The sequence below is a fragment of the Bos indicus genome, chromosome 8, assembly GCF_029378745.1.
Source record: "Bos indicus isolate NIAB-ARS_2022 breed Sahiwal x Tharparkar chromosome 8, NIAB-ARS_B.indTharparkar_mat_pri_1.0, whole genome shotgun sequence".
In the NCBI taxonomy this organism is placed as follows: Eukaryota; Metazoa; Chordata; class Mammalia; order Artiodactyla; family Bovidae; genus Bos; species Bos indicus.
This window is the reverse complement of record NC_091767.1, coordinates 74,617,018-74,644,228: the sequence shown is the minus strand read 5'-3', so window position 1 is coordinate 74,644,228 and position 27,211 is coordinate 74,617,018. Positions and strand designations below refer to the sequence as shown.

At 51.2% G+C, this 27,211-nt stretch overlaps 1 protein-coding gene across 2 annotated transcripts; it reads right to left on the bottom strand.

The window, feature by feature from the left end:
* Positions 1-436: 436 nt before the first annotated feature.
* On the bottom strand, positions 437-27,211 carry LOC109562556 (L-gulonolactone oxidase). Of its 2 annotated transcripts, XM_070794973.1 has the most exons (12): positions 24,822-27,210; positions 23,743-23,844; positions 21,627-21,752; positions 20,272-20,366; positions 19,811-19,901; positions 16,805-16,990; positions 8,601-8,708; positions 7,468-7,544; positions 5,120-5,269; positions 4,121-4,285; positions 1,974-2,064; positions 437-1,217 (listed from the first exon to the last, which is right to left on the bottom strand). In XM_070794973.1, the coding sequence occupies exons 1-12, from the start codon at positions 24,822-24,824 to the stop codon at positions 1,089-1,091; spliced, it is 1,323 nt and encodes a 440-aa protein (XP_070651074.1). In that variant the 5' UTR covers positions 24,825-27,210; the 3' UTR covers positions 437-1,088. The 2 variants fall into 2 exon arrangements, with proteins under 2 accessions (XP_070651074.1, XP_070651075.1); XM_070794974.1 differs by lacking the exon at positions 23,743-23,844 and having other exon boundaries at positions 24,822-27,211.

The following is a 27,211-nucleotide window of genomic DNA, read 5'->3' as shown; positions in this document are numbered from 1 at the left end:
AGTGATATGGAGCATCTTTTCATGTGCTTATTGACCATTTGTATATTTTCTTTGGAGAAATGTGTATTCAAGTCCTTTGCCCATTTTTGATTAGTTTGTTTTTGTGTTGATAAATTGTAGGGGTTCTTTGTATCTTCTGCATATTAACCTCTTATGAGACATATGATTAGAATATACATTTCTTGATCCAGGAGCCTGTCTTAAGGTTCTTTTAATTTCCCCCAAAGCACTTGGCACCTTGTAGATATTCAACAAAAGCTTTGTGAAATACTAGCCACAACATGTGGGAGGTCAGAGGCCACTTGAAACTGCAAAAGGAATATGAAGAGCATTTTCCAGGCAAGTCCAAGACTCTGGAGGGAAGCTGGGGAATCAAGGAGCCTTCTGTTCCCAAAGGATTACCTTGGAGATGGAGAGGAAGGAGCAGAGACTAGACTAAATGAACTCTTGGCCTTTATTAAAAAGAAGGCAAGGAAAGTCCCCCTTTCCAAACATCCCTGGAATAGACATGCTGCAGGTTGGGCTATGGGAGGTCAGGTGGACAAGTGGACCCCCTGAAGAGAACAGTCCCAGGGCAGGGCACATGCCTCTGAGCATCTGAAAGACCCTGGAGGGTGAAAGGAAGCAGGGCACAGCACACACGACCTCTATGTCTAAACGTATGCTGGTGGGACTCCTCCTTATGAGGGTAGGCAGGGTGATCCCTGGAGCTCCAGACATCCAGCTAGCAGGTGGAACCTGTGAATGGCCGAATCCTTACCTCCTAGATACACAGAATGTTTGGGGGCTTCTCTGTGTCCTGGGAACAGGATGTGGTGACTGCAGGCTTGGGCCAAGAGGATGCTGCTGGAGAGGTAAAGGGATTTGGTGCTCTTCCTTAGCCAGGGTGTTGTGAGGATGAAGGAGGTAGGGGATGCCCAGACCCAGGTTCCTTGCTGTGGGTCAGAGAAGCTGTGGGTGTCCTGGCAGAGGGCCCCAGGGGAGATGTCTGTTCCCCATCAGGATAGCGGGACACTGAGCCTTCAGCCCTGTGGGAGGTGGGCCTGGAGGTGGGATGAGGTGGGCTAGACTTGTTTTCTGTTTGTGCTTCAGTAGAACACTTTCTCCAGATAGGCGTTCAGGAACATCCCCGTGGGGTCCAGCTTTTCTCGGATGGCACAGAACCTCTGGAAGGCCGGGTACATTTTCTCAAAGTCCTTCCGGGTGCAGTTGTGGGCCTGAGGAAGCAACCGGAGACAACAGGCCTTGTTTCCCGGAGCCGGCATTTCAGCGGGGCTGCAAACCTGTGTCTGTGTGCCTCCACGTGTGATCCCCCATCCCTTGGCACACACAGAGCACATGCGTGCAGGTATATGCATGCACACACTCATAAACCCACATGCGTGTACCACACCCATGTCTGCACATGTATACATGCATATAGGCTCATGCACAAACACATGTGTTATGTGTGTGCACATACGCACACACATACATGCATGCACATACATATAATGTGAAGAACCCAAACAGGAGGGAGGAAGTTCTTGGAAAGCAGAGAAGGAAGCGGTTAAAATGCAGTATTAAAGTTCCTGTTCCATTTGCCGTCGGGCAGTGGAGGGGGCTCTGGCCCCAGTTCTACTGCTAATTAGTAAGTCCCATCATCTCTGAGAGACCCCTAGTTTCCTGTCTGCTGAATGGACTCATTGCCTTAGCCTGCTTATAGGGTTTCTATGAGAATTAAATAAAATGAAAAGTGAGCACTAAAAACTCGAAGGGAACTACAGTCACTGGGCTGCTGGAACATGAATGCAGAGAAGCTGGAAGGTGGAGGTCCTCCTTCCTCTGACTTGCTCAGCTCACAGTTTCCCCAGGAGGTTGGAGCCCTGGGCAGGCAGGACAATAGGGAAGAGAGGCGCCCTCTGGTGGAAGCCCTGGCTCACAGTAGCTGCCCAGCTCCCACCCAGGGTGAGGCTCCAACAGACGCGTCTTACCTTGGCCCAGTGGGGCCTGCCTCCCACCTTCTTCATGATGGTCTCATAGGCCAGCCAGTAGTCCAGCCGCGGTACGTCCTTGCCATAGGGCCTGAGGAGGGGGCAGAAGGAGGTGAGGCTATGCTCTTGTCTTGTGTGGTCTCACCCATGGTTATCAGGCATCTTGCCCAGCACTTGTCCACACAGCACGGATGGCAGTGACTCAGCATCCTGCAGCTTTTGCTCAGACAGATTTGGAAAAAGTTTACAACCTCTTACATATATTTTAACTGTCAACTGAAAGTTGCTGTATTTTTGTTGTTGTTCAGTCATTCAGTCATGTCCGACTCCTTGCAACCCCATGTGTATGAGTGTGAATAATTTTAAATTAATACATTTTTTCCTCTGTGTGTGTGTATATATACACACACACTTATTTGGGCTTCCCTGGTGACTTAGTGGTAAAGAATCCACCTGCCAATGCAGGAGATGCGGGAGACATGGGTTGGGAGGATTCCCTGGAGGAGGAAATGGCAACCCACTCCAGTATTCTTGCCTGGAAAATCCCATGAACAGAGGGAAAATCCTATGAACAGAGGAGCCTGGTGGGCTACAGTCCATAGGGTTATAAGAGTTGGACATGACTGAGTGACTAAGCACAGCACATACAGTTATTTAAAGATTTGAATTTTAAATCTAAATAGTTTAAAATGTAAATTTTAAAAATTTAATGTAAAGATTATTTAAAAGATATATACAAAAAATCTTAATAATAAATAAATAGACATATAAATATTTCTATCAGAATCACCTCATTTGATGTATGGAAATCACAGCCAATATAACCTAGTTGGTCAGTCCTTGCTGCAAAGTCAGACTTACTGACAGAGAAGAATCAGAACTCACAAAAACTCAAATGTTATGATGCAGCCCCCAGGCGAATTTTCTTGCTTCTGAATTTGCATTCACAGGCAGGGACAAAATGGACAGACATCTTGAGGACTGAGCCAGGCCCTAAGTTTGTCCCTGCGTGAAATAAGCTGCCTTCTGTTCAGTGTGGGTTTCTGAAATTCTCTTTTCTGGCTTCCGGACCCCCCTCCAGGGCAGCGCCCTCTTAAATTGTCCCTTGGGATCCCCTGAGTTTGGGGGTATTTTACAGATGGGAGAAATAAAGCATAGTAAGATTCAGGCTGGGTGAGAGGTGGTCTGTTTGTCTTTTACAAAGTCAGGGAAGGACTAGTATCAGTGGTGGATGGGAAGGAAGATAGATGTGTCTTAAGCAAGGAGTTTTAGAAAAGATGAGTTTCTTAAACTGTGTGTGTCCTTAAGCCTCACATGGGAGGTCATTGCCCAACCAACTCAGGAAACAGTAACACAGTATGAGTGTAAGGTGTCTGCCTATGGCCCGGCGGAGCTGGCTAGATGGGCGCCGTGTCCAGGCATAACTCTGTTTTCTGCTGAACTGAAACCTGGCCTCACAGTCCTTCTCAACCCAATGTTCCGGGCTCTCAGAATCATTGCCTAGGGCAGCACATGAAACAGCATAAACTTGTCATTCCTTAATATCAGTTTTGCAAAGGGTAGCTTTGCATATTAACCTTAACATTTGCCTGTATTCTCAGTCACTCAGTTGTGTCTGACTCTTTGTGATCCCATAGGCTATAGCCCACCAGGCTCCTGGGATTTTCCAGGCAAGAATACTGGAATGGGTTGCCATGCCTTCTTCCAGGGGAATCTTCTGGACCCAGGGAATTGAACCTGTGATTCCTGCATTGGCAGGTGGATTCTTTACCACCAGAGGAGCCCATTACGTATTACATATTAATTAATAGTACATATTAATAATATCTCCAATAATAACTAACAATTATAATTATGATATATAAATAAAACAATTCTAATTAACAATAATATTATATATTAATTAACATTAATGACCACATTAACACAGTACAGCTAGAAAGGGTAGTTGTTGGAACGGGAAGGAGAGAGACTATTTTCTGCTGCTAGGACCAGGGAAGTCTCCCTGGAGAAGGTGGCATTTGAACTGGCCTTGAAAGCTGGGGAAGGAGGGAGGGGCCCTTCGAAGCGCAGGGACCTGCTTCCGCAGCCCTGCCCCTTCACTACCGCCTTCCCCAGCCCCGCCCTGCCCCGAGCGAACCACTCACCTGTACATGATGATGTTCATGTAGCAGCTGTCGCGCTGGAAGCAGGGGCTCAGCAGGATGTCGTCCCCGCGAGTGAAGCGTACCTCCACGGGGTAGTGGGCCACTACCTTGGGGTTCGCCTCCAGCATGGCCTTCAGCTCCAGCAGGGCCTCTTTGGTCTTCTCTCTGCCCTCGGCCCAGGGTGGGAGAGGGGATGGAACCCAGACCTGAGGAAGGGGCCTCCGGAGATGTCCCATGAGGCTCAGCATGGCCCCCAGGAAGCCCCTTCCTCATGGCTTCTGCTCTTAAAGTCCTTCTCACAGAAGCAGAGAGCTACCTCCTGCTCCTGCTCCAGCCCCCAGGACCCCCACCCAATTGGAGGCTCTCCTCAGGTCTCTTTTCTGGCCACAGCTGTCCCAGGCCGTGGCCTCCTCTTCTTCAGATAGGATCAAGCCACTCTGATGCCAAGATTCCTACGTTTTCTAATAGTCCAACCCTGAGAGTCTGGTGGCCCCAGCCCCTGAACACTGTGACAGAGGGATCTCCTGAGCCCTGAGCACTGATCCCCCTTTTCCTGGAGAAAGACAAAGAGGGGCAATTCAGAGAGGAAGCTGCAGTGAGTCGGGTACAGACCTAGCCTCCGTCTCAAGAGGGTCCCTCCCCATGAAGAGGCCCCCAGCCTGCCAGGTGGGCTCTGCTAACGGAGGGACTGAACACAGGGTACAGTCTTTTAGAAGAACCAGATGCTGGCCACAAAGCCCTATGTTTCAAGTCTAAACCTGCTCTCCCAGCCTCATGGCTGGAGAGGGGCCAATGGGGAGAGTGGAGTGGATCCCCTGGCTGGTTTCCCGAGAGGCACAATGGTGCAAGGACACTGAATGGGGATTTGGAACTTTCCGTTTCCCCCAGAAATAACAGGTAGGATGGGGAGCCTGGTTGGCAGTGCATAGGCTATGAGCAGGACCCAAAGGGAGCTATATGTTGCTGACCCACCCGCAGGGTGGCCCACTCGGCCCTTACCTGGGGATGGCCCAGTCCTGGACATGCTGCTTGAAGCGGCACTCGTAGGTGAAGATCTTGTGGCTGAGGTTGCAGTTTTCCTTCTTCCCATTGAACAGGAGCCAGAAGAAAAAGCGATTGATCCAGCCCACAAGGCCTGGCAGGAAGGTGCTGGGGGGCAGGGCAGAGGGGTCATGATCATCAAATTATCCAGCGGTTAAGTACTGGCTGTGTTGCGAGCAGTGGACCGAGTCCTTTACAAACTGGGGCTTTGTTCTCTACATCCTGTGCCACATGTGCTAATCTGCAGCCTGGAAATCCCTCCAGGGAACCTGATGATCCCCCTGCAACACTCTCTCTGTGGCTGCCCAGGGCTCCAGTTATGGATTTTAGCCTACGTTTTATTCTTCTCTCCCTCTTTAATGACTAGGTTGTTTTTAGTGTTAGAGTGTTTCATCTTAATCGTGATTTAAAAGAAAAAAAAACACATAAAATTTAGCCTCCTAACCATTGTTTAAGTGTGCAGTTCTGTAGTGTTAAGTATATTCACATCACTGAGCAGTGGATCTCCAGAATCCTGCAAAACCGAAACTCTTGTCTCCATTAAAAATTAACTCCCCATTTTTCCCTCCAGCCTCCGGCAACCTCCATTCTTCTCCCACAACCTTCCATACTTTCCGTCTCTGTGAATTTGACTGCTCTGGCTGCCTCGTATAAGTGGAATCCTCAATATTTGTCCTCTTATGTGTCTGGCTTATTTCAGGTTTCATCATGTCTTCAAGATTCGCTCACATTGTAGCCTGTGTCAGAACTTCCTTCCTTTTTAAAGGCTGTCTGGTTTTCCATTGCATAGCTATATGTCCCATTTTGTTTAGTCATCAGTTGGATAGTTATGTTCACTTTTTGGTTGTGAACACAGATGTGCAAATGTCTCTTTGAAATTGTGCTTTCAGTTCTTTCTGACATATAGTCAGAGGTGGAATTGCTGGGTCATAAGGGAAATTCTGTTTTTAACTGTTTGAGAAACCTCATACTGTTTTCCATAGTGGCTACACCAGTTTATATTCTCACCAACAGTGCATGCGTCCTAAGTCGCTTCCAACTCTCTGTGACCCTGTGGACTGTAGCCCGTCAGGCTCCTCTGTCCATGGGATTTCTCAGGCAAGAATACTGGAGGGGGTTGCCATTTCCTCCTCCAGGGGATCTTCCTGACCCAGGAATCGAACCTGTGTCTACTGCATTGGCAGGCGAGTTCTTTACCACTGAGCCACCGGGGAAGCCAAATCACCAAGACCCAATCCATCATTTAGCTTTCACCACTGCATCCTTGGGCACATGACTCAGCAAGCGGCCCAGAGCTGCAAGGGTGAGGCCAAGTGGACATGGTTTTCAGAAGCTACTAAATGACAGCCACATGGGCGGGGCTCACAGGCCATGGAGCTCCCTCAGAGCATGTGTCCCGGCCCGGGATGTGGCCACTGTGATTTAGAGCTCAATTTATTTGGATGCTTCCTGGCTTGGACTCCACAGACACAGGCACATAAAGCTGCCAGGCTGCTGTGATGGAAGGGGAGAGAAGTCTGGCTGGGCATTTTCCACTCTCACCCCCAATCCATCATCTGATGGAGCAATGGCCTCCAGGCTGGACTCACTGTCTTTAATAAGACACCAAAGTCTCCAAGATAAAAGACTAGATGGATACACTTTACAATAAGTTTAAATATATCTATACACTATAAGGGCTTCCCAGGTGGTAAAGAATCTGCCTGTCAATGCAGGAGACACAAGAGAAGTAGGTTTGATCCCTGGGTCAAGAAGATCTCCTGGAGCAGGAAATGGCAACCCACTCCTGTATTCTTGCCTAGGAAATCCCATGGACAGAGGAGCCTGCTGGCCTCCAGTCCAGGGGGTCTCAAAGAGTCTGACACTTAGTGGCTGAACAACAACAATAGCAGCAACATACTTTAAATATGTGTTGCCTATATTATTTATGTGTATGAAACATTTCAAAAGTTTTTATCAGATGCCATTCCACGTCTTGGCTGAATATAGCATCACTGCTCAAGGACCCATAGGCCTTCCTCATCACTCATAGTTATGTGTCTGGTGCTTGAGCCTGAACACAGACTTCAGGCTGGGAAGGAGGTAAGAAACTGGACAATAGGAAGGTTCACATCACCCATGAGTCAGGGTGTGCAGCCTGGGCATGGGTATTTTTAAAAAAAGCTCCACAGCGTTGGAATTCACTGCTCTGGACCATGCAGACAGACCCAGTTTGCATGTCTGAAGGTGGGATGTTGTTCTCCTGATGGACCACATCCCCAGAAGTAGATGGCAGGTGCTGGGGAAAGATACAGTAGCATTCCTACCTGATCCAGAGTAGGAACTCCAGTAAGTAGAATCCAATAGCGTAGTCCCAGAACCAGTTGGCTGAAGAGGAGGGCGGCTGGGAAGCAGAGTCTGTGGTCAGTTCCGAGCTGGAGCTGAGTGTCCCAGGAGAGTGTGTGTGCTGGGGGAGGGGGAACCCACTTGCCAGGATGATTGAAAGCCTCATTCTTGGTGGCACTGCCGATCCCCATGTCCTGTCCCCTTCTGTTTCGTGCTTATGTGATCGTTTTGCTCAAGACCAAGAAATGCCTATGTCTCTTCTCTGCAGAGCTGATGAGCCTGGTGTTCAGCAGTCACCCTTTATGAACCCCATGCCAGCCCCATACACATAGTAGGTGTTCTGGCCTTTGCCTGACTTGTCTGGTCAACATTTTCCTGCTGCTGCTGCTGCTAAGTTGCTTCATTCGTGTCCGACTCTGTGCGACCCCATAGATGGCAGCCCACCAGGCTCCCCCATCCCTGGGATTCTCCAGGCAAGAACACTGGAGTGGGTTGCCATTTCCTTCTCCAATGCATGAAAATGAAAAGTGAGAGTGAAGTCTCTCAGTTGTGTCCGACTGTTAGCGACCTCATGGACTGCAGCCTACCAGGCTCCTCCATCCATGGGATTTTCCAGGCAAGAGTACTGGAGTGGGTTGCCATTGCCTTCTCCAACATCTTCCTAAGTGATGGCTTTATTTTATTCTGCTGAGAAGCAGCCTGTTTGCCAAGGACATGGTGGTGAGGAGACAGAACCATGGGTTTCTTCCCCTGGGGGGTGGGAAGGATGGGGTGCTGGAGTGAAGGTGGGATGCGCTAGCTGGCTTCTGAGGTCTATCCTGACTGCTTAGGACTCATTAGCCAGTCCTGCCAACACCTCTGTCTCTGCTTCCCACATCTGGATTGTCCCTTGACCTCCTACTCCTGTATCCCTGCTCACAGACTCATGGACCCTTACTGGGACCACCTTCCCTCTCCTTCCACCCTCTGGCATTTGGTGCTTCTCTCCTCATGCTCAGGGATGTTCACCCTTTGCTTTTCCTCTCATCTCTCACCGATCATCAGGATGATAATAAGTGTTAGGTGCCCTGGGAGCTGGGCAGTGTGGGGGAATGGGGAAGATGCCCACAGCTACCTTGTTGGTGTGGTCCTGGTAGATTACACTGACATTCTCGCTGTGTGGGAACCAGAGAAAGCGGAAGTATTCGGATTTCTTCAGGTGACTGTCCAGGTTGTCAAGAACCTGAGAAAGGAGCAGAGATTGTGTTGGTCACATTTGATGGTGGGGATGCTGGAAGTTGGGGCCCCCCATCAAAAGAAAATATCCCAAATTGTCCTAACATTGCCAAATAACAAGGGGTGTGTCCTATAAGATGCTGGACGTCAAGTAGTAAGGAATCTATCGCCAATGCAGGAGATGCAAGAGACACAGTTTCGATCCCTGGGTTGGGAAGATCCCCTAGAGAAAGGAATGGCAACCCACTCCAGTATTCTTGCCTGGATAATCCTATGGACAGAGGAGCCTGGTGGGCTACCGTCCATGGAATCACAAAGAGTTGGACACGACTGAGCACACGCATGCCACGGGCATTAAAATGGTCCACTTTATAGGTTGACTTCATTGAATTATGCAGAGGATAAAAATGAGTTCTCGGTTATCCTGACTTGAACAAAGACTAGCTGTATAAGTTTGGGCAAGTGCCTCAATTTCCTCATCTGCAAAATAGGATTAACAACAGTATCTATGTCAGGATTGTTATGAAGATTAAACACACTAATGCCTAGAAAGCCCTTAATGTGGTGTCATGAGCACGGTAAGCTCCATACAGGAGTAAGCTGCTGCTGCTACTATCATTCTTCCATTGTCGTTGGCAGCATCACTGTCATCCTCTCTTATTCCCACAACCACTGACACTGCAGTGGGCTTTAATAAAATGAACAGGAGTGTCTGACTCTGAATGGCTCATCCGTATACGTCGAGATGTCACAGAGCAAGTCATCTCTCCCTGACACCCATCAGGCTGACACATGACAGATTCTGAGCCAAAGGAGATGCAGATTTGGGGTTTGACAGGCAGCTGGGAGGGAGGGGGAGAGTGCTGGTTTTGGAGTAAGTTCTGGATTCAAGTCCTGGCCTGGTGACTTGGCAGCTGCACAACCTTGCCGGATCCATATCCCTGGAGCCTTGGTTTCCCACCCTCCCCAACAACACATGGGCAGTTGTACAAATGAAATGAGATAATCTATGCTGAAGCTCCTGAGTAGAGTGCCTGCCTGTGGCATGTACCCAGTGGAGAGTTTAGGTTCTGAATGTGAGCAATCCTGGCACACATCTGGGGATCTAGCCCTATTCCCCACCAGGTTCCCAGCTGCGAGTTTCAGGAAGCAGCATCTCTTCATCTGTAGAACCAAGACAGAAATAGCTTTCTGTCCTTTTCTTCCTTCCTTCCTTCTTTCCTTCCAGGACTCTTGTGAGAACCAAGGGAGGTCATGGATGTGAAAGTAGTTTACAAGCTGTAAACACAGCAAGGAGATCAAACCAGTCAATCTGAAAGGGAATCAACCCTGAATTCTCATTGGGAAGACTGACGCTGAGGCTGAAGTTCCAATACTTTGGCCACTTGCTGCCAAGAATCAACTCATTGGAAAAGACTCTGTTGCTGGGAAAAATTGAAGGCAAAAGGAGAAAGGGGCAGCAGAGGATGAAATGGTTGGATGGCATCACTGACTCAATGAACATGAAGTTGAGCAAACTCTGGGAGATAGTGAAAGACAGGGAAGCCTGGTGCGCTGCAGTCCATGGGGTCACAAAGAACTGGACACAACTCAGCAACTGAACAACAACAAAAACCACCTGTGATTTCCATATCTGGCCAGAAAGGAAGGAAAAACCAAGGTGAAACACCAAGGAATGAGTCCATCTAAAACTTCAATTTGGAGCACCTGGGAGCAGTGGAATTTTAGGATTCTGGGTCCTGGTCATCACTTCAGGGAGGACCCCTGACTTGTTAACTGATGCTTGATGGGGCCCAGGAGATACAGGAATGGGCGGACCATTGTCACCTTCCAGTGACCTGGCTGCCATCCCGAACCTCCCCTGCCACACGTCAGCCCAGGCTGTGGGTCACCCGATTGCATCTCTGTTCGTATCTCTCCAGCCTTCCCCTAAAATCGGCTCCTGCTAACGTGGCTTAGTCCAGGCCCTTCTTAGCTCTCACTGGCTCTTCTGCACTAGCCTCATAATTTTCCCCATTTTTCATCTTTCCAGACAACATCTACAGGGAAGCATTCCAAGACACAGCTCAAAAATCCCCAGCAGGGCTCCATTTCCAATGGAATCGAGCCCGAATAGTTCAGCACTAAGAGGACTTCTTCCACACACTCTGTCCAGTTCTGTTGCCACTGCCCACAAGTGACCACGTGAAAAGGGTCAGATCTGAATTCAGATGTGCTGTAACTCAGATGCTCAACTCAACCCCACCCCTACCCCCACCAATGCTGTCTCTTTCCATTCTAAGTGGTGTTTATTTATTATATTACATCCATCCCAGAAGTATATTACAGGTACTGAAGCATACATCTGTCCTGAAAGTCATCAAGCCTCTCATTCACATTTGGTTTCTTCTCGAGGGCAGACATCAGCACATTTTTTTCTGTTAAGGGCTAGATAGTAAATATATTAGGCTTTGCTCTCTCTGTTTCCTCACCTCTGCTGGGGTAGCATGAAAGCAGCCACCGACAATACGTTAATGAGGATCGTTGTGGTGTGTCAAGAAAACTTTATTTATAAAAGCAGGTAGTGACCCAGATCTTGCCTGTGGGCCAGTTTCCCAAACCCTCATCCTATCCGCTGCCATAGGGACTTGGACACAGTAAATGCGGCAGGGTTCTTTGCTGCTGTTGTTCAGCCGCTCAGTAATACCCGACTCTTTGTGACCCCATGGATTGCAGCACACCCGGGTTCCCGGTCCGTCACCATCTCCTGGAGTTTGCTCAAACTCATGTCTATTGAGTCGGTGATGCCATCCAACCATCTCATCCTCTGTCATCCCTTTTTCTTCCTGCCTTCAATCTTTCCCAGCATCATAGCCTTTTCTAATGAGTTGGCTTCGCATCAGGTGGCCAAAATATTGCAACTTCAGCTTCAGCATCAGTTCTTCCAATGCATATTCAGGGTTAATTTGTTTAGGATGGGCTGATTGGATCTCCTTGCAGTCCAGGGGACTCTGAAGAGTCTTCTCCAACACCACAGTCTGACAGTATCAATTCTTTGGCGCTCAGCCTTAATGGTTCAACCCTCACATCGTACATGACTCCTGGAAAACACTATATGGACCTTTGTCCACAAAGTGACGTCTCTGCTTTTTAATATGCTGTCTAGGTTTGTTGTAGATTTTCTTCTAAGGAGCAAGTGTCTTTTCATTTCATGGCTGCAGTCATTGTCCACAGTGATTTTGGAGTCCAAGAAAAGAAAGCGCCCTATGATTCCTTATTGGAAGAGGAGGCCCTCTTCTGCTGGGCTGTAGATCCGTGAAAAGTTCAGGAAGAAACACCAGGTCCCTGTCACTATCACTTCCATCCTGACTGGGTGATGGACCCATGGCCCATCTCCTCTGGGCAGAACTATTTCTCCTGGGAGGATAGGAACATGGTCTGGAGCTCTGCCTGGAGGATGGGACTGAGAGAGCGGAAAATCCCCCTTCCCTCCTGTCCCAGCCTCCGGGGCCTTCCCAGGTTGCCCAGAATCTCAGCAGTAAAAGTAACGGTGGCACCCCTTTCAGGGTGCCCAGGTTCCCACCAGAATGGAGTAATGGAGCCACTTTCACAGCACACTTTGTGCCTCTCTCCTGGCATCTGTCATTTCTTTTCCTCCCTGCTTTAGAGGGACAAGGCATATCTTTCCTCCCATGCTAAACTCCAAGCTCCTCCAGGCAGGCAGCATGTACCACCCAGCTCTGTGTCCCTGTGGTCCCTAACTGAGCATTGTGTGGTCACTGAAGGATGGAGCCCCCTGCCCTGGACCCATCCCACTGTGACTCTCTTCAGGGCCTACAAACAATCCTATCTGGGGGAGGAGGGTCCCCAGGATCATGTTTCCTCAAGTCTAATTGGTGGTTCCTGGGAGCACCATCAAAGCGGGTGGGCCCCAGAGGAACGTCTTCCTTGGAATGTCATTGGCAGGAAGGGTTCTAGAGGGTTCCATCCCCTCCAAAATTAGCACCCTACTGAACTGACTCACGAGAACTGATTACCAGGCCTGTGAGCAGAAGCTGAGGGCTACCTGTCCCATGGTTGGGGGTTACCTAGTCGTCACTGGCCAGCTACTCAAGAGAGTGGCGGGCATTGGGATGCTGCTGACAAGGTTGGTGTGTCCCAGGGACCAACCCTGCTTCCTGTGGCACAGGGGGAGGCGGTGACGCAGGCAGCCGGCTGTACTTCTCACATCTCATTATGATTTGCATGGCATAAAGGGCAAAGGTTGACAGCCATTTCCAAAATCCTCCAGTCTTCTCTCTGACTGTGATTTCATACCAGTTGGACTGCAGAAAGTTGGGAATGCTGAGACCTTGTCATAAGAAGCCAGGGAGGCCACCCCTTTCTTGGCCCCTCTGCCCAGAAGCACTGATTCCAACTCTCCCTTCCCCTCATATGGCTTTGAGCGGCCTTCAGAAGCTGTGTTGAGGTGCAGATAAGAGAATCAGACCTGGGAAGCAGGGAGCTGCGTCTGAAATGGACCACACAGCACAGGGGTGGGCAGGAGAGGGTAACCTCAGAGAGGGGTGGATGTTAATAAATTCTTCATTGTGGCTCAGACAGTAAATCTGCTGTCAATGTGGGAGACTCGGGTTCGATCCCTGGGTAGGGAAGATCCCCTGGAGAAGCGAATGGCAACCTACTCCAATATTCTTGCCTGGGGAATCCCATGGACAGAGGAGCCTGGTGAGCTACAGTCCATGGGGTTGCAAAGACTCTGACACGACTAAGTGATTAAGCACACATTGGTTCTCAGGCACCTGCCTGCTCCTGGAAATGAGGTCTCATCATTTTTCTTTTCGGAAGGAAAACATTCAGGGGGAGCAAGAGTGAGGAGAAGCTGCTCCAGTGACAGTTTTCTGATCAGTCACTGAGCAGACTGGGAGCAGGGAGCAGCCTGGGACTCGGCTTCCCACCTGCATATTACTCTTCCTCCCAAGCGTTCCCAGCCCCTTGAAGGGGCCCTTTAAAGGCTGCTCTGAGCGGAGAGGGTAAAAGAGAGTTGAATGCAGGGCCATGGACAGCACGCCCCTGGGAGGAAATCATAGGGTTGTAAATGCCACCCACCCTCTGCACAGTCCTTGTTTGTGGCCAAAACTGGGCGGGGAAGGCTTGTCCATGGGCGTGATGGACACTGATGATGGGCCTGATGGAGACCCATGCAGCTCCGGGTGGAAGAGCAGCCAGAGTTGTGCAGAGGAGAGAGAGAGAATCCACAGAGGACCTGCTGACTCACAGAAGAGGAGGAGGAGCAGCATCTAGCCTTGTGAGCCCTTGAGGGATGGGCTGGGGTCACAGGGGAACGGTGGGGGAATCCACACCAGGATTCATGCCCCTCCCCAGGGATAAGACCCAAGAACATCCCCAGATGCTCCAGGGGAGAGAAGGACCCTCTGTCTCCAGGGTGGGGCACAGTTTTGTATCCAAGTGCTGCACTGGTTTATGTAATGTCAGGGCTGGAAAAGACCTCAGGTTCATCTAATCTGACCCTACTTTTAAAGTGGCAAAGAAGGGACTTCCCTGGTGGTCCAGTGGCTAGGGCTCCATGCCCCCAATGCAGGGGACTTGGTTTCGATCCCTGGTCAGGGAACTAGATCCCACATGCTGCAACTGAGACCTGACCAGACAAATAATTTAAAAAATAAAGGCTCCAAAAGTTTGAAGGGCTTGGTCCAGGTTCCACAGAGGGAGCTGCACAATCAGGCTTGGGGCTGCCTGCCTCCCCAGAGCCCCTCTAAATACTCACCGAGCATTCATTGCTGTGTAATTGTGTATGTGTGTTGGGGTTGGGGGACAGCCTGAGATAAGACTGCAAGAACCAGGCCTTAGGTGTGGTCAGTCTTAATACATCTCTGCCAGGTCAAAGGAGGAGCAGGAAGAGGGTGGAGTCTGTCTGTCCACTTGGTTCTAATGCCCTGGTAGGAGCCCCGGGGCCAATCCTACTGGCAAAAGAAGAAGCAATCTCTTTATCTCTGGGTCAAATTATTCAGCTTAAAAATGAACAAGTTCTGACCTAAGTGAGAGGCTGGAAGGTGGTCCCTTTCTTATTGAAGGTGATCTCTGCCCATCTCCCTTCTCTGCCTGAGATGCCGACCCCTTAACCTGCCCACCGCTCCATTGACACCATGCTCACTGAAGTCAGCAGTGATCTCCTGATGACCAGACCCTGCTGTTGCTCCCCAACTCCTCACAGCGTTGGACTCGTCTGGCTGCTCTGCTCTGGACTGAGCACTAAGGCTCCCTTCTCTCCTCAGCCAAGCCCTCTCTCTGTGGGTGACCACATCTACTCTCACGGCCTGAGGGGAGTGTCGACCTCTGCTTTGCGCTGAATTGCATCGACCTAAAATGCAGCATGTAGAAGCCCTCATCCTCGGCATGTGACTGTATTTGAAGCTAGGGCCTGCTTGGAGTGAACAAGAAGCTTAGATCAGCCCCTTAACACTGGTCTGGGGATGTGACTAGTTGAAGCAGGCTCTTGAGGTGGCTCAGAGTCTGGGGTGGCTCCAGGTGGACTGGTTCTACCCTCTTGGAGCTCCCTGGCTTAGCCACACAGTATCACTGCCAAACAATTCCACGAAATGTCCTTGTAATCCTTTCTTGGGCCAAAGCATCAGGCAACTCATTTGCCAAGACTGGCCCACACATGCTCAGCATTGATGCTCTAGGAATCAATGCCGCATCCCCTCGACCAGCATCCCCAACCTTTTTGGCACCAGGGATTGGTCTCATGGAAGACAAGTTTTCCAAGGACCAGGACAGGGGTAATGGTTTCTGGATGATTCAAGTGCACTTTATTTCTGTCATTACTACATCAGCTCCACCTCAGATCATCAGGCATTAGATCTCAGGGAATGGGGACCCCTGCCCAAGAGCATCCCTGGAATCACCTTGTCAGCCACCAGTGGAGAGTTCTGGGGCTAAAGTTCCACAAACATCATGTGTGCTCAGCTGCTTCAGTTGGGTCCGACTCTTTGCAGCCCCACCCACTGTAACCCACCAGGCTCCTCTGTCCATGGGATTCTCCAGGCAAGAATACTGGAGTGGGTTGCCATACCCTCTTCCAGGGGATCTTTCCAACCCAAGGATTGAATCTGCATCTCCTGCGTCTCCTGCATCTCCTGCAGGCAGACACTTTACCGCTGAGCCACCAGGGAGGCCCCACCAAACACCATGCCTCTGCATAAAGGACCTTCTGCATTTAAATCCTTTGCTGTAAGGTTTATAATGTATTAGAAATTCCAATGGTAAGGATTTTTTAGACCAGATGCTAGATAACAGAATTTTCCATTTTTCACTGACTAGGTACCCTGGGGAGCGTGTTTTGGTACTGAACTAGATACTTTACAAGTGTTATCTGAGTTAATTCTCAGGTTCAATCCTTTCAGGTAAACATGATTTACTCTGTTTTTGCATGAGGAAACGGGCTCAGCAAGGTTAAATGGCTGACTCAAGGTCACAGCTTGGGGGTGGTACTGCCAGCATTCAGTTTGACCCCAAATTCCACCATAACTATGTGGGGCCAGTAGTGTTCACATCACTACCAACTCCATCTGTGCAGAGGGTCTACTCATATTGAATAGTGAGTTGACTATGGAGGAGCTCAGACGCTGAGGGACTTGGAACCATAGATTTGAGTCCTGTAGCTTAGCAATTACCAGGGATAGATCCATGTTTATCAGGCATTTCTGGTCTATTGCATGCTATCCATCCATCCATGCATCAATCCATCATCCATTCATCCATCCATCTGATCATCTGTCCATCTAGTCATCCATCCATGTATCCATTCATCCATCCATCCAATCATCCATTTTCCCAGCTAACCAACATGGGTTTTCATTCATTCAAAAAACAATCCTATCATTCAGAAGCCATCCTTTCTGCCCCTCATCATCCAGCTCCTCTGAGCTCCACTGACCTGCTCACAAAGGGATACTGCCACAGTATTCTGGGGTCAAGGAAGGGCTGGTGAGGTCAGCTCACTGCCCCATTCTGGGGACCTGCAGAGGAGCTCAGAGGAGCATGACTTATTAATGTCCTCCATTTCTTTTCTGAGGCTGAGCAGTGGCAAAGGAGAGACAGTACCTCTTTCAAGGTTGAGGGGAAGGTGGTCTCCTGCAAGTGGAACTGGGGCACACACTGCAGTGTGACTGTGAGGATGACTCCGAGGCAGCCCAAGTGCACGCGCGCAGCCTGGAACACCTCTGCGTTGCTGGACTCTGAACACTCGAGAATGGTCCCATTGGCTGTCAGCAGGGTCAGTGCCACCACCTGGCGGTGGGAGAAGAACCACGCTTCAGCATCCCCAGGCTTCTGGCAAACCCCTCACTTCCCTGTTTGTCCTTGCAAATGAGGCCAAGTGTCTCCGATTCCCAGATGTATCTGGCCATGATTCCCACCATGTTTCTGGCCCCAGAGACTTTCCCAGCTAGGTCTCCAATCACAGCCCGAGGGAGCCTCAGTCTTGGGGGAGGGTAGGAGGAGAAATGGAGTGAGGGGGGCTGTTTCTGGGTGGCATCAGCCCTCAGCAGGGAGGGGGCCCATCCATCACAGGCATTTCCATGGCACCCCAGTGGCTTGCCCTCCCCCAGCTGCCTTGCTCATCCTGTAGATTTCAAAGTCAGGATTCAGCAAGCTTGTCCTTTGCCCGGAAGAGAGCTAAGATGAAATCAACTCCAAAGAGCACGAGGCCCTGGGTGGAAATGGCTCATAAAGGCAAAGGGTGTGCATGCATCTGGGGGTCCGGAGCTGGCTCTGCTGTCCCAACACACAGCCCTGGGGACCAGAGTCCCTTGCAGGCTGTCTGCTCATTGCCCACAGCACCATCTCAGCCAAGTCTAGTCCATTTTCTCATTTGGGGACCTCTCCCTTGCCTTAGGAACTAGATTCCCCTACTTGGCTCTACCAAACGCAGAATCTCTGGGCTCTGCAGAGTGGGCCGCCCAGTTGGAGACAGGTGATGAACATCACTCTCCTTGCCCTGGGCTCCTGTCTCCAGAGGAACCCTCTTTCATTGCCTGCTGAAGTTCCTCTCCACACTCTGCTATCTGCTTACTGGGATGGAAATTACTTTTGACATGTGCGGTTGGTGGCAGGGTGCCCAGGGTGAGAGAACAGATAAAGCTGAACTAATTCTGATTAACAGCGACCTAAACCAGAGAAGAGAAACTGGCAGAAGTGGGGCACAGTGGCCTGCTGTGGGACTGAGGGCGTTAGGATGGTTTTTATTAAAAACACAAACAAACAGACTTTGTTGGAGATTTGGGGATGAGCTGAGCACTGGCCAGTGAAACACAGCAGCGGGGTCCAGCAATAATAAAGGTGGGCACTGACTCACCAGCTGTGTGATCTTGGATGTGTGACTTAACCTCTCTGTTTCCTCATCTGTGAAATGAGGGTCATAACCAACTCAGAGAGACTGGGTGAAGCACCCAGTTAAGTGCCTGGGGGACAGTAGATATTAAAGATGCCAGTGTCTTCCCCTTGCTCCCTGCCATCAGCATAAGTGTAGAATTAAACAGAGGAGCTCTCACCCCCATGTGCCAGGGCCTGTCTTACTCACCTGGGCTTCCTAAGGGAAAGAAAGTAAAAGTGAAAGTCCCTTGTGAAAGTGAAAGACTCTTTGTGACCCCATGGACTGTAGCCCACCAGGCTCCTCTGTCCATGGAATTCTCCAGGTAAGAATACTAGGGTGGGTTGCTATGCCCTCCTCCAGGGGATCTTCCTAACCCAGGGATTGAACCCAGGTCTCCTGCATTGCAGGCAGGTTCTTTACTGTCTGAGCCACCAGGGAGGCCCAAGAATACTGGAGTTGATAGCTTATCCCTTCTCAAGGGAATCTTCCTGACCCAGGAATCGAACGAAGGACTCCTGCATCGCAGGTGGAAGGGGTGGGGAGTTGATAGCTTATCCCTTCTCAAGAGGATCTTCCTGACCCAGGAGTCGAACCAGGGACTCCTGCATTGCAGGTGGAAGGGGTGGCTCCCGACGCAAGTGTCGTGAACTGTCATTGGGCCCCCAGGCTCTCATACACACTGTCTCATTAACCCCCAACCTCCTACAGGTTAAGGAAGATTCTCTTGAGGTAACAGCTGAAAACAGGGATGCCCAGATGAGTTAAACAACCTGCACACATGTGCACACCCAATGCATGTGGGAGGCAGGTTTTGGCCCCACATCTGAGTCCCAAATCTGTGCCCCATACTGGATTCCCATGAAGTTTAAGAAATACTTTTGGGTGGGAACTTCCATGGCAGTCCAGTGGTTAAGACTCTGCCTTCCAGTGCAGAGGGCAGGGGGTTTGATCCTTGGTTGAGGAGCTAAGATCTCACATGCCCAAAACCAAAACATAAAAAGGAAGCAATATTGTAACAAATTCAATAAAGATTGTAAAAAGTGAAAGAAAAGAAAGTGAAGTCGTTCAGTCGTGTCTGACTGTTTGCGACCGCATGGACTGTAGCCTGCCAGGCTCCTCCACCCAATGGGATTTTCCAGGCAAGAATATTGGAGTGGGTTGCCATTTCCTTCTCCAGGGGATCTTCCCAACCCAGGGATTTAACACTGGTCCCCCGCACCGCAGGTAGACTCTTTACCATCTGAGCCACCAGGGAAGCAAAGCGGTCCACATCAAAAAATCTTAAAAGCTTTTGGGTGAAGGTCAGATGTGATCCCAGGCCCATGTGCTCAGCTCCTTCTTGGCTCCTCCCCAACTTGCTAACCTGAAAAGGCCCTTCGCCCTGCCTGGCTTCCAGTTCAGAGCTTTCCCTGGGGATGGAACCCTTTGCTCTGCTTGCCCTTTTCCCCAGGGTGGCCAGGAAGCTCCCTAGAGATGGGGCTGTGTCAACACACATGGGGGTGCCTTCGTCACTTGTGTCTGCTGGGGACTCATGAGGTTCAGAGAGACAATGTTTCTGGAGGGCCTTGCAGAGTCTCCATCAGAAGAGAGACCCAGATGTGTTCAAGGCCCCCACAGAGCCCTGCCAACACCATGCTGGAATGCCTGCTTGTCAGGAGCATCGATGACAAGGGTGAAGGGGCCCTGACCCATCCTCCCCTCTCCCTGGTGGTCAGCATCGAAGCAAGTGAACTCACTTGTGTGGCCAGGATGCCGTGCTTGATCCCTGTGTTGTGGGTTCCAGACCCGATGACGCCACCTGCGGTCACGTCTGACACAGCTCCCAGGCTGGGGAGAGGAGGAGGGACACGGTTAGTCTTCCTGGGACAATATCTCCCAGGATTGTGGTGCGAGGCCCCTCAAAGCAGAACAGCTGATTCATCTCCTGCCTGGGAATCTTGTCCCCAGTTTAGCTTGCAAAGAGTCAGACATGACTTAGCAACTAAACAACAATTTCTTTCTATTTACATATAATAGCCCCTGGACACCCGGGGATGGGGAGATGGGTACCCTGTACAGGGATCCAGAGAAACAAGTTTATCCTAAAATGTGCTCCTCTCTGGCCCCTGTCAGATCCTTGAGTGTCTGGCTGAGGTCAGGGTTGGGAGTGATGGTCATCACCGGCACCCGCCCTGGGAATGGGCGAGGTGGCTCTTACTTGGACAAAGCCAGGCCGTGCTTGTCCAGCTGGGGGTGCAGGTCAGCTAGGAGGATGCCAGCCTCCACGGTCACCTGCTTCTTCTCTGTGTCCACCTGCAAGAGACCGGCACAGGCTAGGGTGAGCTAGGCTGTCACCCAGCCCTCGTCCTGCAGCCACGCAAGGCTGTGAGTACAAGCATATCTGTCCCAGCCCACAGTCAGCCCAAGCTGCCTCCCGCTGCAGGCAGCCAAAAGGGCGTGCAGGCAGAGCCCTAGAGTGCTGGGGCTCAGGGACTGTCCTGTGCAACCCTTCTAGTCACAGGGGAGAGAAATAAGGGGCAGGGAAGAGAAGAGGTTTACTCAAGGTCACCTTAGGGCTGGGACTGGTGCTCAGGTCCCCTCAGCCATGTGGGAGAGTGGCTCTATGCCCTGAGACCCCCATGGCTGTCCAGGAGTGGTGGGGGAGGGAGGGGAGGAGTAGTCTCTCCATTTCACAGCATGGAGACTGAAGTTCAGGGACTCTAAGTCACTTGCCCAAGGTCACACAAACATCCGCAGTGGAACCGAGATAAGGATTCACATCTGTGGACTCCGGAACACACATTTCACTGACCCTGAGCACACAGCCTGGGCAAAATCAATTACCAGAGCCCGGTCCTCACTAATTAGCGATCAGAGTTAATTCCTGCCATGACTGATGTTTTGACCAGAGCATTTTCTACGGGGTGGAGATGGTTGGCCTGAGCAAATCAGGAAATACATAGTACAGAGAAATCTAGAATCTCTGCTAGCAGAGCTGGAGGGGTGGGTACCAGGCAAAAAAGACAGCTCAGAGGAGCTGGCCCTGGCAGGTGAGAACAAGAGCCCTGCACATGCCTGCACTCTCACTCCCTGGCAGGCTCCTGGTTGTGGGCAGGGCAGGGGAGGGTGTGAGACGCCTGGATTAATGTATCCCAGCACAGGGCTGGTGTCAGACTCCTGAGTCTGTGGCCAGCTCTGCCACTGGTCAGCTGTGTGACCTTAGGCAAGTCACTCCCCCTCTCTGATCTTCAGTTTCCCTATATGCAGAACAAGTTAGGTGCAAATCTTGGATTTGTCATGAATCCACCTTTGGGGGCCTGACTTGTGGACATCCTCTCTGTGGCCACAAGGATGCACACAGACCAGATGTGAGGCTTGAAGGAGTCCAGGGCAGGCCTGTGGGAGGTGAGGGTGACCACAAGTGGACCAGGAATGGGGGGGGGGGTCACTTTGGGACTCAGAGGCCAGGAGGGGATGATGCATGAGGGAAAAGAAGGCTCCGCGTCCACCCTGGAGTCTGGGATGGAGTGGCATGGGGTGGGGCAGAGGCAGGGAGCCCAGCGCTCCGAGTACCTTGAGGACGCGGTTCATCTTGCCCATGTGGATCATGAAGCCGTCAGTGCAGGCGATGTCTGAGGGCGAGTGGCCACCGCCCACCACCTTCACCCGCTTGTTCTGCTGCCTGGCCAGGGCCAGCACCTGTGGAGGCAGCATCTGCATCAGCCTCAGCCCAGGCCTTTCTCTGCGAGGCAGCCAGGAAACCCAGGTGTTGCACCCACAGTCCCCCAGGTGCTGCCTGGCTGGAAGCCGCTGTGCGGGCCACTCCAAGAAAGAGCTAGAGAGAAGGACCAGAAAGTGAGCGGGGTGCAGGCCAGCAGGGCTTGGAACAAACTTCGCATGCAGGACATCAGCCCTCAGCTCAGTATGAAGCCTGTTTTCTCCGCATTCAAGGACTTCAGATCCATTCAAAGCCACTCCACCTCCTAGCCTTCCTCTTTTGCCCTCTCTGCTCCACAAACATCCCCCACCAGCCATTGAAGACTCTGATCATTCTCCACCTGTCCTCCCCTCATCTCCCACTGCCCTACCCCAGCTCCCTTTTGAGCTCCTATTCATTTTCCGGGCTGACACAGTGATCATTTTTCTTCATTTTTCTGCTTAAGAAATTGGGGGCTTCGAATCCGGGTTTAAAATCTGGCTCTGATATTTAGTATTTAATAACAAGGGGAAATTCCAAAGCCTTTCTGAGCCTGTTTGCCCATCTGTTAAATGGGCTAATAATCACTACCTCACAGGTATGGATGGGGACAGGTGAGACCACAGATATGAAGCAGGTGGTGCTGATCACCAGTGGTGACCATGTCATTCCCACCACTCTCCTCTGAGTGCCCTCACACACACTATGAACAGGCTCACAAACACGTGAATCTCTCCCCTCTTTGTGGTCTGCTAATACTAGTGAAACATCTGCATCCTCTGGGTTAGTCCTATGCAACCTGTCTTAGGGGTAAGCCTTTCAAGAGCAGAGGTTGGGTCTTGTCCATTCGTTCATTCATTCACTCATTTATTCAACAATATTCATTAAGTGCTTCCTGTGTGCCCGATAAAGGGCTAGGTGTGCTAAGGATCCAATGGAAAACAGGAAAAATATGGCCTTACATCCTTATGAGGGAGAGAGAAAAAAGCATGAAAAAGTTCATGTCAATGAAATAACTGCAGGTTTTGAATGCAGTGAAAGAAATAAGCAAGGAGCTGAGATGCAGAAGATGGGGACATCCTCAGATGAAGTGGTCTGGAAGTCTCTGAGGAGGTGATTTACCCTGAGTGCTAAAGGATGCAAAGGAGTTGGTCCCGGGAAAAGTGAAGGGACAGGCATCCCAGGCAGTGGGAACAGCAAGGGCTAAGATACAGAGGTAGGAAAAAGCTTGGTTTTTCCTGTGATCAAAAGTAAAGAATCCACCTGCCAGAGCAGGAGATGTGCGTTTGATCCCTGGGTCAGGAAGATCCCCTGGAGAAGGACATGGCAACCCACCCCAGTATTCTTGCCTGGAAAATCCCCTGGACAGAGAAGCCTAGTGGGCTACAGTCCACGGGGTCACAAAGCTTCGGACAGAGATCAGTAGTGAGGCCATTTCAGGCCATGGCAGGTGGGGAAGGGGTGGTGGCCTGGGCTTAGTGACAACAGTGCTGGAGAGAAGGAGGTGGGTTCTAGAAACTTCCAAGCCAGGACTTGCTGAAGTCAGATAAGGGTAAAGAAAGGACAGTGACCTACTTCCTGGCTTCTAGTTTGAGCAACCAGGTGGTTGGTACAGAGTTAGGAAGACCGCAATAGAATAGGTTGAAAGCAAAGAAACATCAAAAACATCCTTCGGGGCATCAAAGTTTGTTATGTCTCTGATGAAAGAAGTCATATGCCAATTTGCAGCTCAGGGAAGAGGCCTGAGCCAGAAATAACAACCGGACAGTCACTGGTGGACACCCCAGGTGGTCACGTGACAGCAGAGTTCAGTTGGAGCCAACCCCATGGTGCTGTTGCCCGGCTAGCAATTCTGGGGTGGGGATGTGGGTCTTAGCCGGGAAGTCCTCCTCTCAGCCTCCTCTCTGGGGGCATTTCTGATCTACATCTCCGGATGGAACTGGAGATCTGGTGGCTGGACCATCGGGCACTGTTCTGAGACAAGATACTCACCTCTCTGACCTCCTCCACGGATGTGGGCTGAAAGTACATCTCCGGGCAACAGCCATAGGTCCTTGCCCAGTTTTGGAATTTGACCCCCTTGTACCCGTGAACCTATGTGATAGGACAAAAGCTGGGTCACCTCCAGTGAGTGGTCTCAGGCTGCCTGACCCCCATCCATCCACTGCCCTGACATTGTAGAGACGGAGGCTGAGGCCACGGCACTGAGCCAGCCTCCGGTTTGCCCTTGTCACCCCTCTGCACCCCTGGGAAGCCTAAACACATGTCAGAAGTTCTGAAGCCAAGTGGCCCTGTGGGGGCTTCCTGCTACTATTTTCCTCTATCAGCTCATGGCCGAGCGGGACGGTTGGGGGGTTGGGCAGATCATGCAGAAAACTCAGCGCTCTTAGGAGAAGCAGGGAGATGAGATCAGGGGTGCAGCTGGAGAAAGCAGTGTTTGGGTTCCGGCTCCAGTGTGGTGAGCCCTCTGAAAGACCCAGTAGTATAAGGTGCCCTGGGCTGAGTAGGACAATGGGGGAGGGGCTGCATGAACTGGCCCAGTGGCCCAAGAAGGAAGGAAACTGGCCTTCAGCTTTCCCACCAGTCTTCTCCTGCAGGAAGGGGCGCGTCTGGGAGACTCCATGGTAGCCTTTCCTGGCCTGGAAGCCAAGCAGGGAGCCCTGGGAAAGGGATTCCCATTTGAGGGACCTCTGCTGTGTGCCTGGATTCCTCCACATGTCATACCTTTTTAGGCCTTACAGCGATACCACTGGATGGATGATATCAACGGTCATTTTCAGGAGCAGAAACTGAGGCCCAGAGAGGTGCAGTAACTCCCCCAAACTCACACAGCAACCGAGTAAAGACACAGGAGCCCAACCCAGGCCTTCCTCTTCTATCCCTTCCCCAGCACCCCAACGGCTCCTCAGAGCCTCGAGTCCAATTTGAATGCTTCCCTGTGGCCACCCCTCAGCCCCACGCCTGCCCAGTTTTGCCCCCTGCCCCAAGCCAGGTTCACAGGCTCAGTCTGGATGTAGCCGGTGGGGCTGACCGGCTGAACTGACCCAACCAGCAGTACCATTTGGCCCTACCATGGCTCCAGTGGTGGGTCAGTGGCCTCGGCTGACTCCGGCTTCGTCTGGGAAGAGAGCACAGGGCAGCAGGGCCCTGGGGCAAAGCAGAGGGGCTGGAACCAGCAGTGTGGTGACAGTGAGCACAGAAGCTCAGGGAGGCACAGAGGGGCCTGCCGGAGGCGGATCAGCAGTGTGACGACAGGCTCCACCCAGACAAACAGCCGCTGGGCCGGCCCTCCGCCCCTCAGCCCCTCTCAGGCAGCAGGGTGAAGAGGCAGCCTTCGCAGGGTGGCCGGTTTTTCCCCAAAAGCTGTGGAGCTCTGATCCCAACAGGGTCTTTGGGGGCTTTCTGGAGCTGAAGGACCCTGGCCTTGAAACTGAGTCCTTAATGCCACAGATCAGGGGAGGCTGTGACATGGGGCCCATGTGTCAGTTCATTTGTCAGAGTTGGGGGAGGAATTCACCAGGCTGCCCACTGCTACAGGGAGATAGGACAGGATGTTGGTGGCTGTAGTGGGGGGTGGTGTGCGGGGGAGGAGAGGGACCAGTGACCGCCCAGGCAGCCTTCTAGCTGAAGTCTTCCTTCTCCAGGCCTCAGGGCAGACAGACCCGGGTTCCTCTTTCGTGCTTTGCTGGTTAACCTCCATGAACCTCAGTTTTCTCTTCAGTAAAGCGGGGGCATGTGCCTGTGTGCTGAGCTGCTTCAGTCATGTCCAACTCTGTGTGACCCCGTGGACTGTGGCCCACCAGGATCCTCTGTCTATGGGATTCTCCAGGCAAGAATACGGGAGTGGGTTGCCATGCCCTCTTCCAGGCGATCTTCCTGACCGAGGGATCAAATCCACATTTCTTAGGTCTCCTGCATTGGCAGGCGGGTTCTTTACTACTAGTGACACCTGGGAAGCCCTGAAGTGGGCTTTTTTTGCCTACTTCTCTGGGCAGACATCAAGGTTAGAGCAGACGTCTGAGAAGCACTGGGACACAATCAGAGCCTGACATGGTATCAAGCTCTTGCATTTGCTCCCGGCTCTGAGCTTCCAGTGGCAGATTCCTTGGGACATTCCTGTCCCCGTCACTGCCCCTTGGCTCCATGCCTGGCACCGCACTGGCCTCTGAGGCACGTTTGTCCAACAGAACAGATTAATCATCGCTGAGTACCTTGGCATCAGATCTGTCCAAGCCAAGAGCTGGGGTCTAGTGGGAAGTGAGAGCAACAACTCTGGGGTTTGAGAGGTGAGGCTGGGCTGGAGGAGCAAAGCTTGAGGTCAGACACATACATAAGTTCTGGGATGGAGGTGGTCAGAGTCACACCTGTGTTCTCAAAACCAGGGTCTCATACAGCTGCCAGGCGCTTGTGTGTACCCATGTTCATGTGTGTGTGTGTGTGTGAGAACATGATCACACTCCCCATCTGCAAATGTGTGTGCTGGGGGAGGGGAGGGGTGGCAGCTACATGCTCCCCACAGGGAGATCCCAGCTAGTGGAGATGCTGCTGTTTATGATCGCTTAGAGGCAGCTCAACAGCAGAGAGGAAAGAATGGGATGGGTAAGGAATCTGCAGAGCTCAGGGCCACAGAACAGAGCTGACTGGGAACAAGAGATGGAGCCCCTGTTATGGGCTGAATCGTGTCCCCTCCCCCACCCTTAAGTTTCTAAGTTGAAGGCTTAATCCCCAGGACCTCAACAGGTGACTGTGTTTAGATAAGGTTTTTAGAAATAATGAGGTTAAAATGAGGTCATTAGAATGGGACTTGATCCAATACAACTGTGGATAAGAGGAGATTAGGACACACACACAGAGGCTTCCCAGGTGTTGCTGGTGTAAAGGACCTGCTTGCCAATGCAGGATGTAAGAGTTTGTTTCCCACACTTCAGGCAAAATGTGTCCTGCCCCCACCCACAAATGCCTCCTACAGCTACAGCTGAAGCCAGGTTTTCTCCTTTGGGCATATGCATTCCGAGGCAGAACATTCCAGAAGCTGGGTGCCATGGGTGTGGGTGCACCTGGATTGTGCCCCCAAACTGCCTGGGGGCCTTCTTCTGTGCTCCGCTGAGACCCCCTGGAGCCTAGAGTCACCCATCAGGCTTGCTCTGTTCACTCCAAGCTGCAGCCCTTGCATGGAACTCGTCCTCCTCACCTCCCTTAAACCAGGAACATCACTCCTACAAATGGCCCTTATTGAAGGAAATAAAATGACATGAAAAGAAATAAGATCAGCAGAAATGGTGTCTATCAGTTAATTCAATCTGCGTCGCTGCCATCTCATGGTTGAGGTCGATGGTTTATTGCTTACTCCTTGTCTGAAGGACTCAGCTTGTTCTATACTTGCTGAGTCTTAACTTTTTCAAACATTTGCTGGCAAGGGAAATTAATGTTACTGTCCTGATGGCCACTGAAGCTCGTTTTT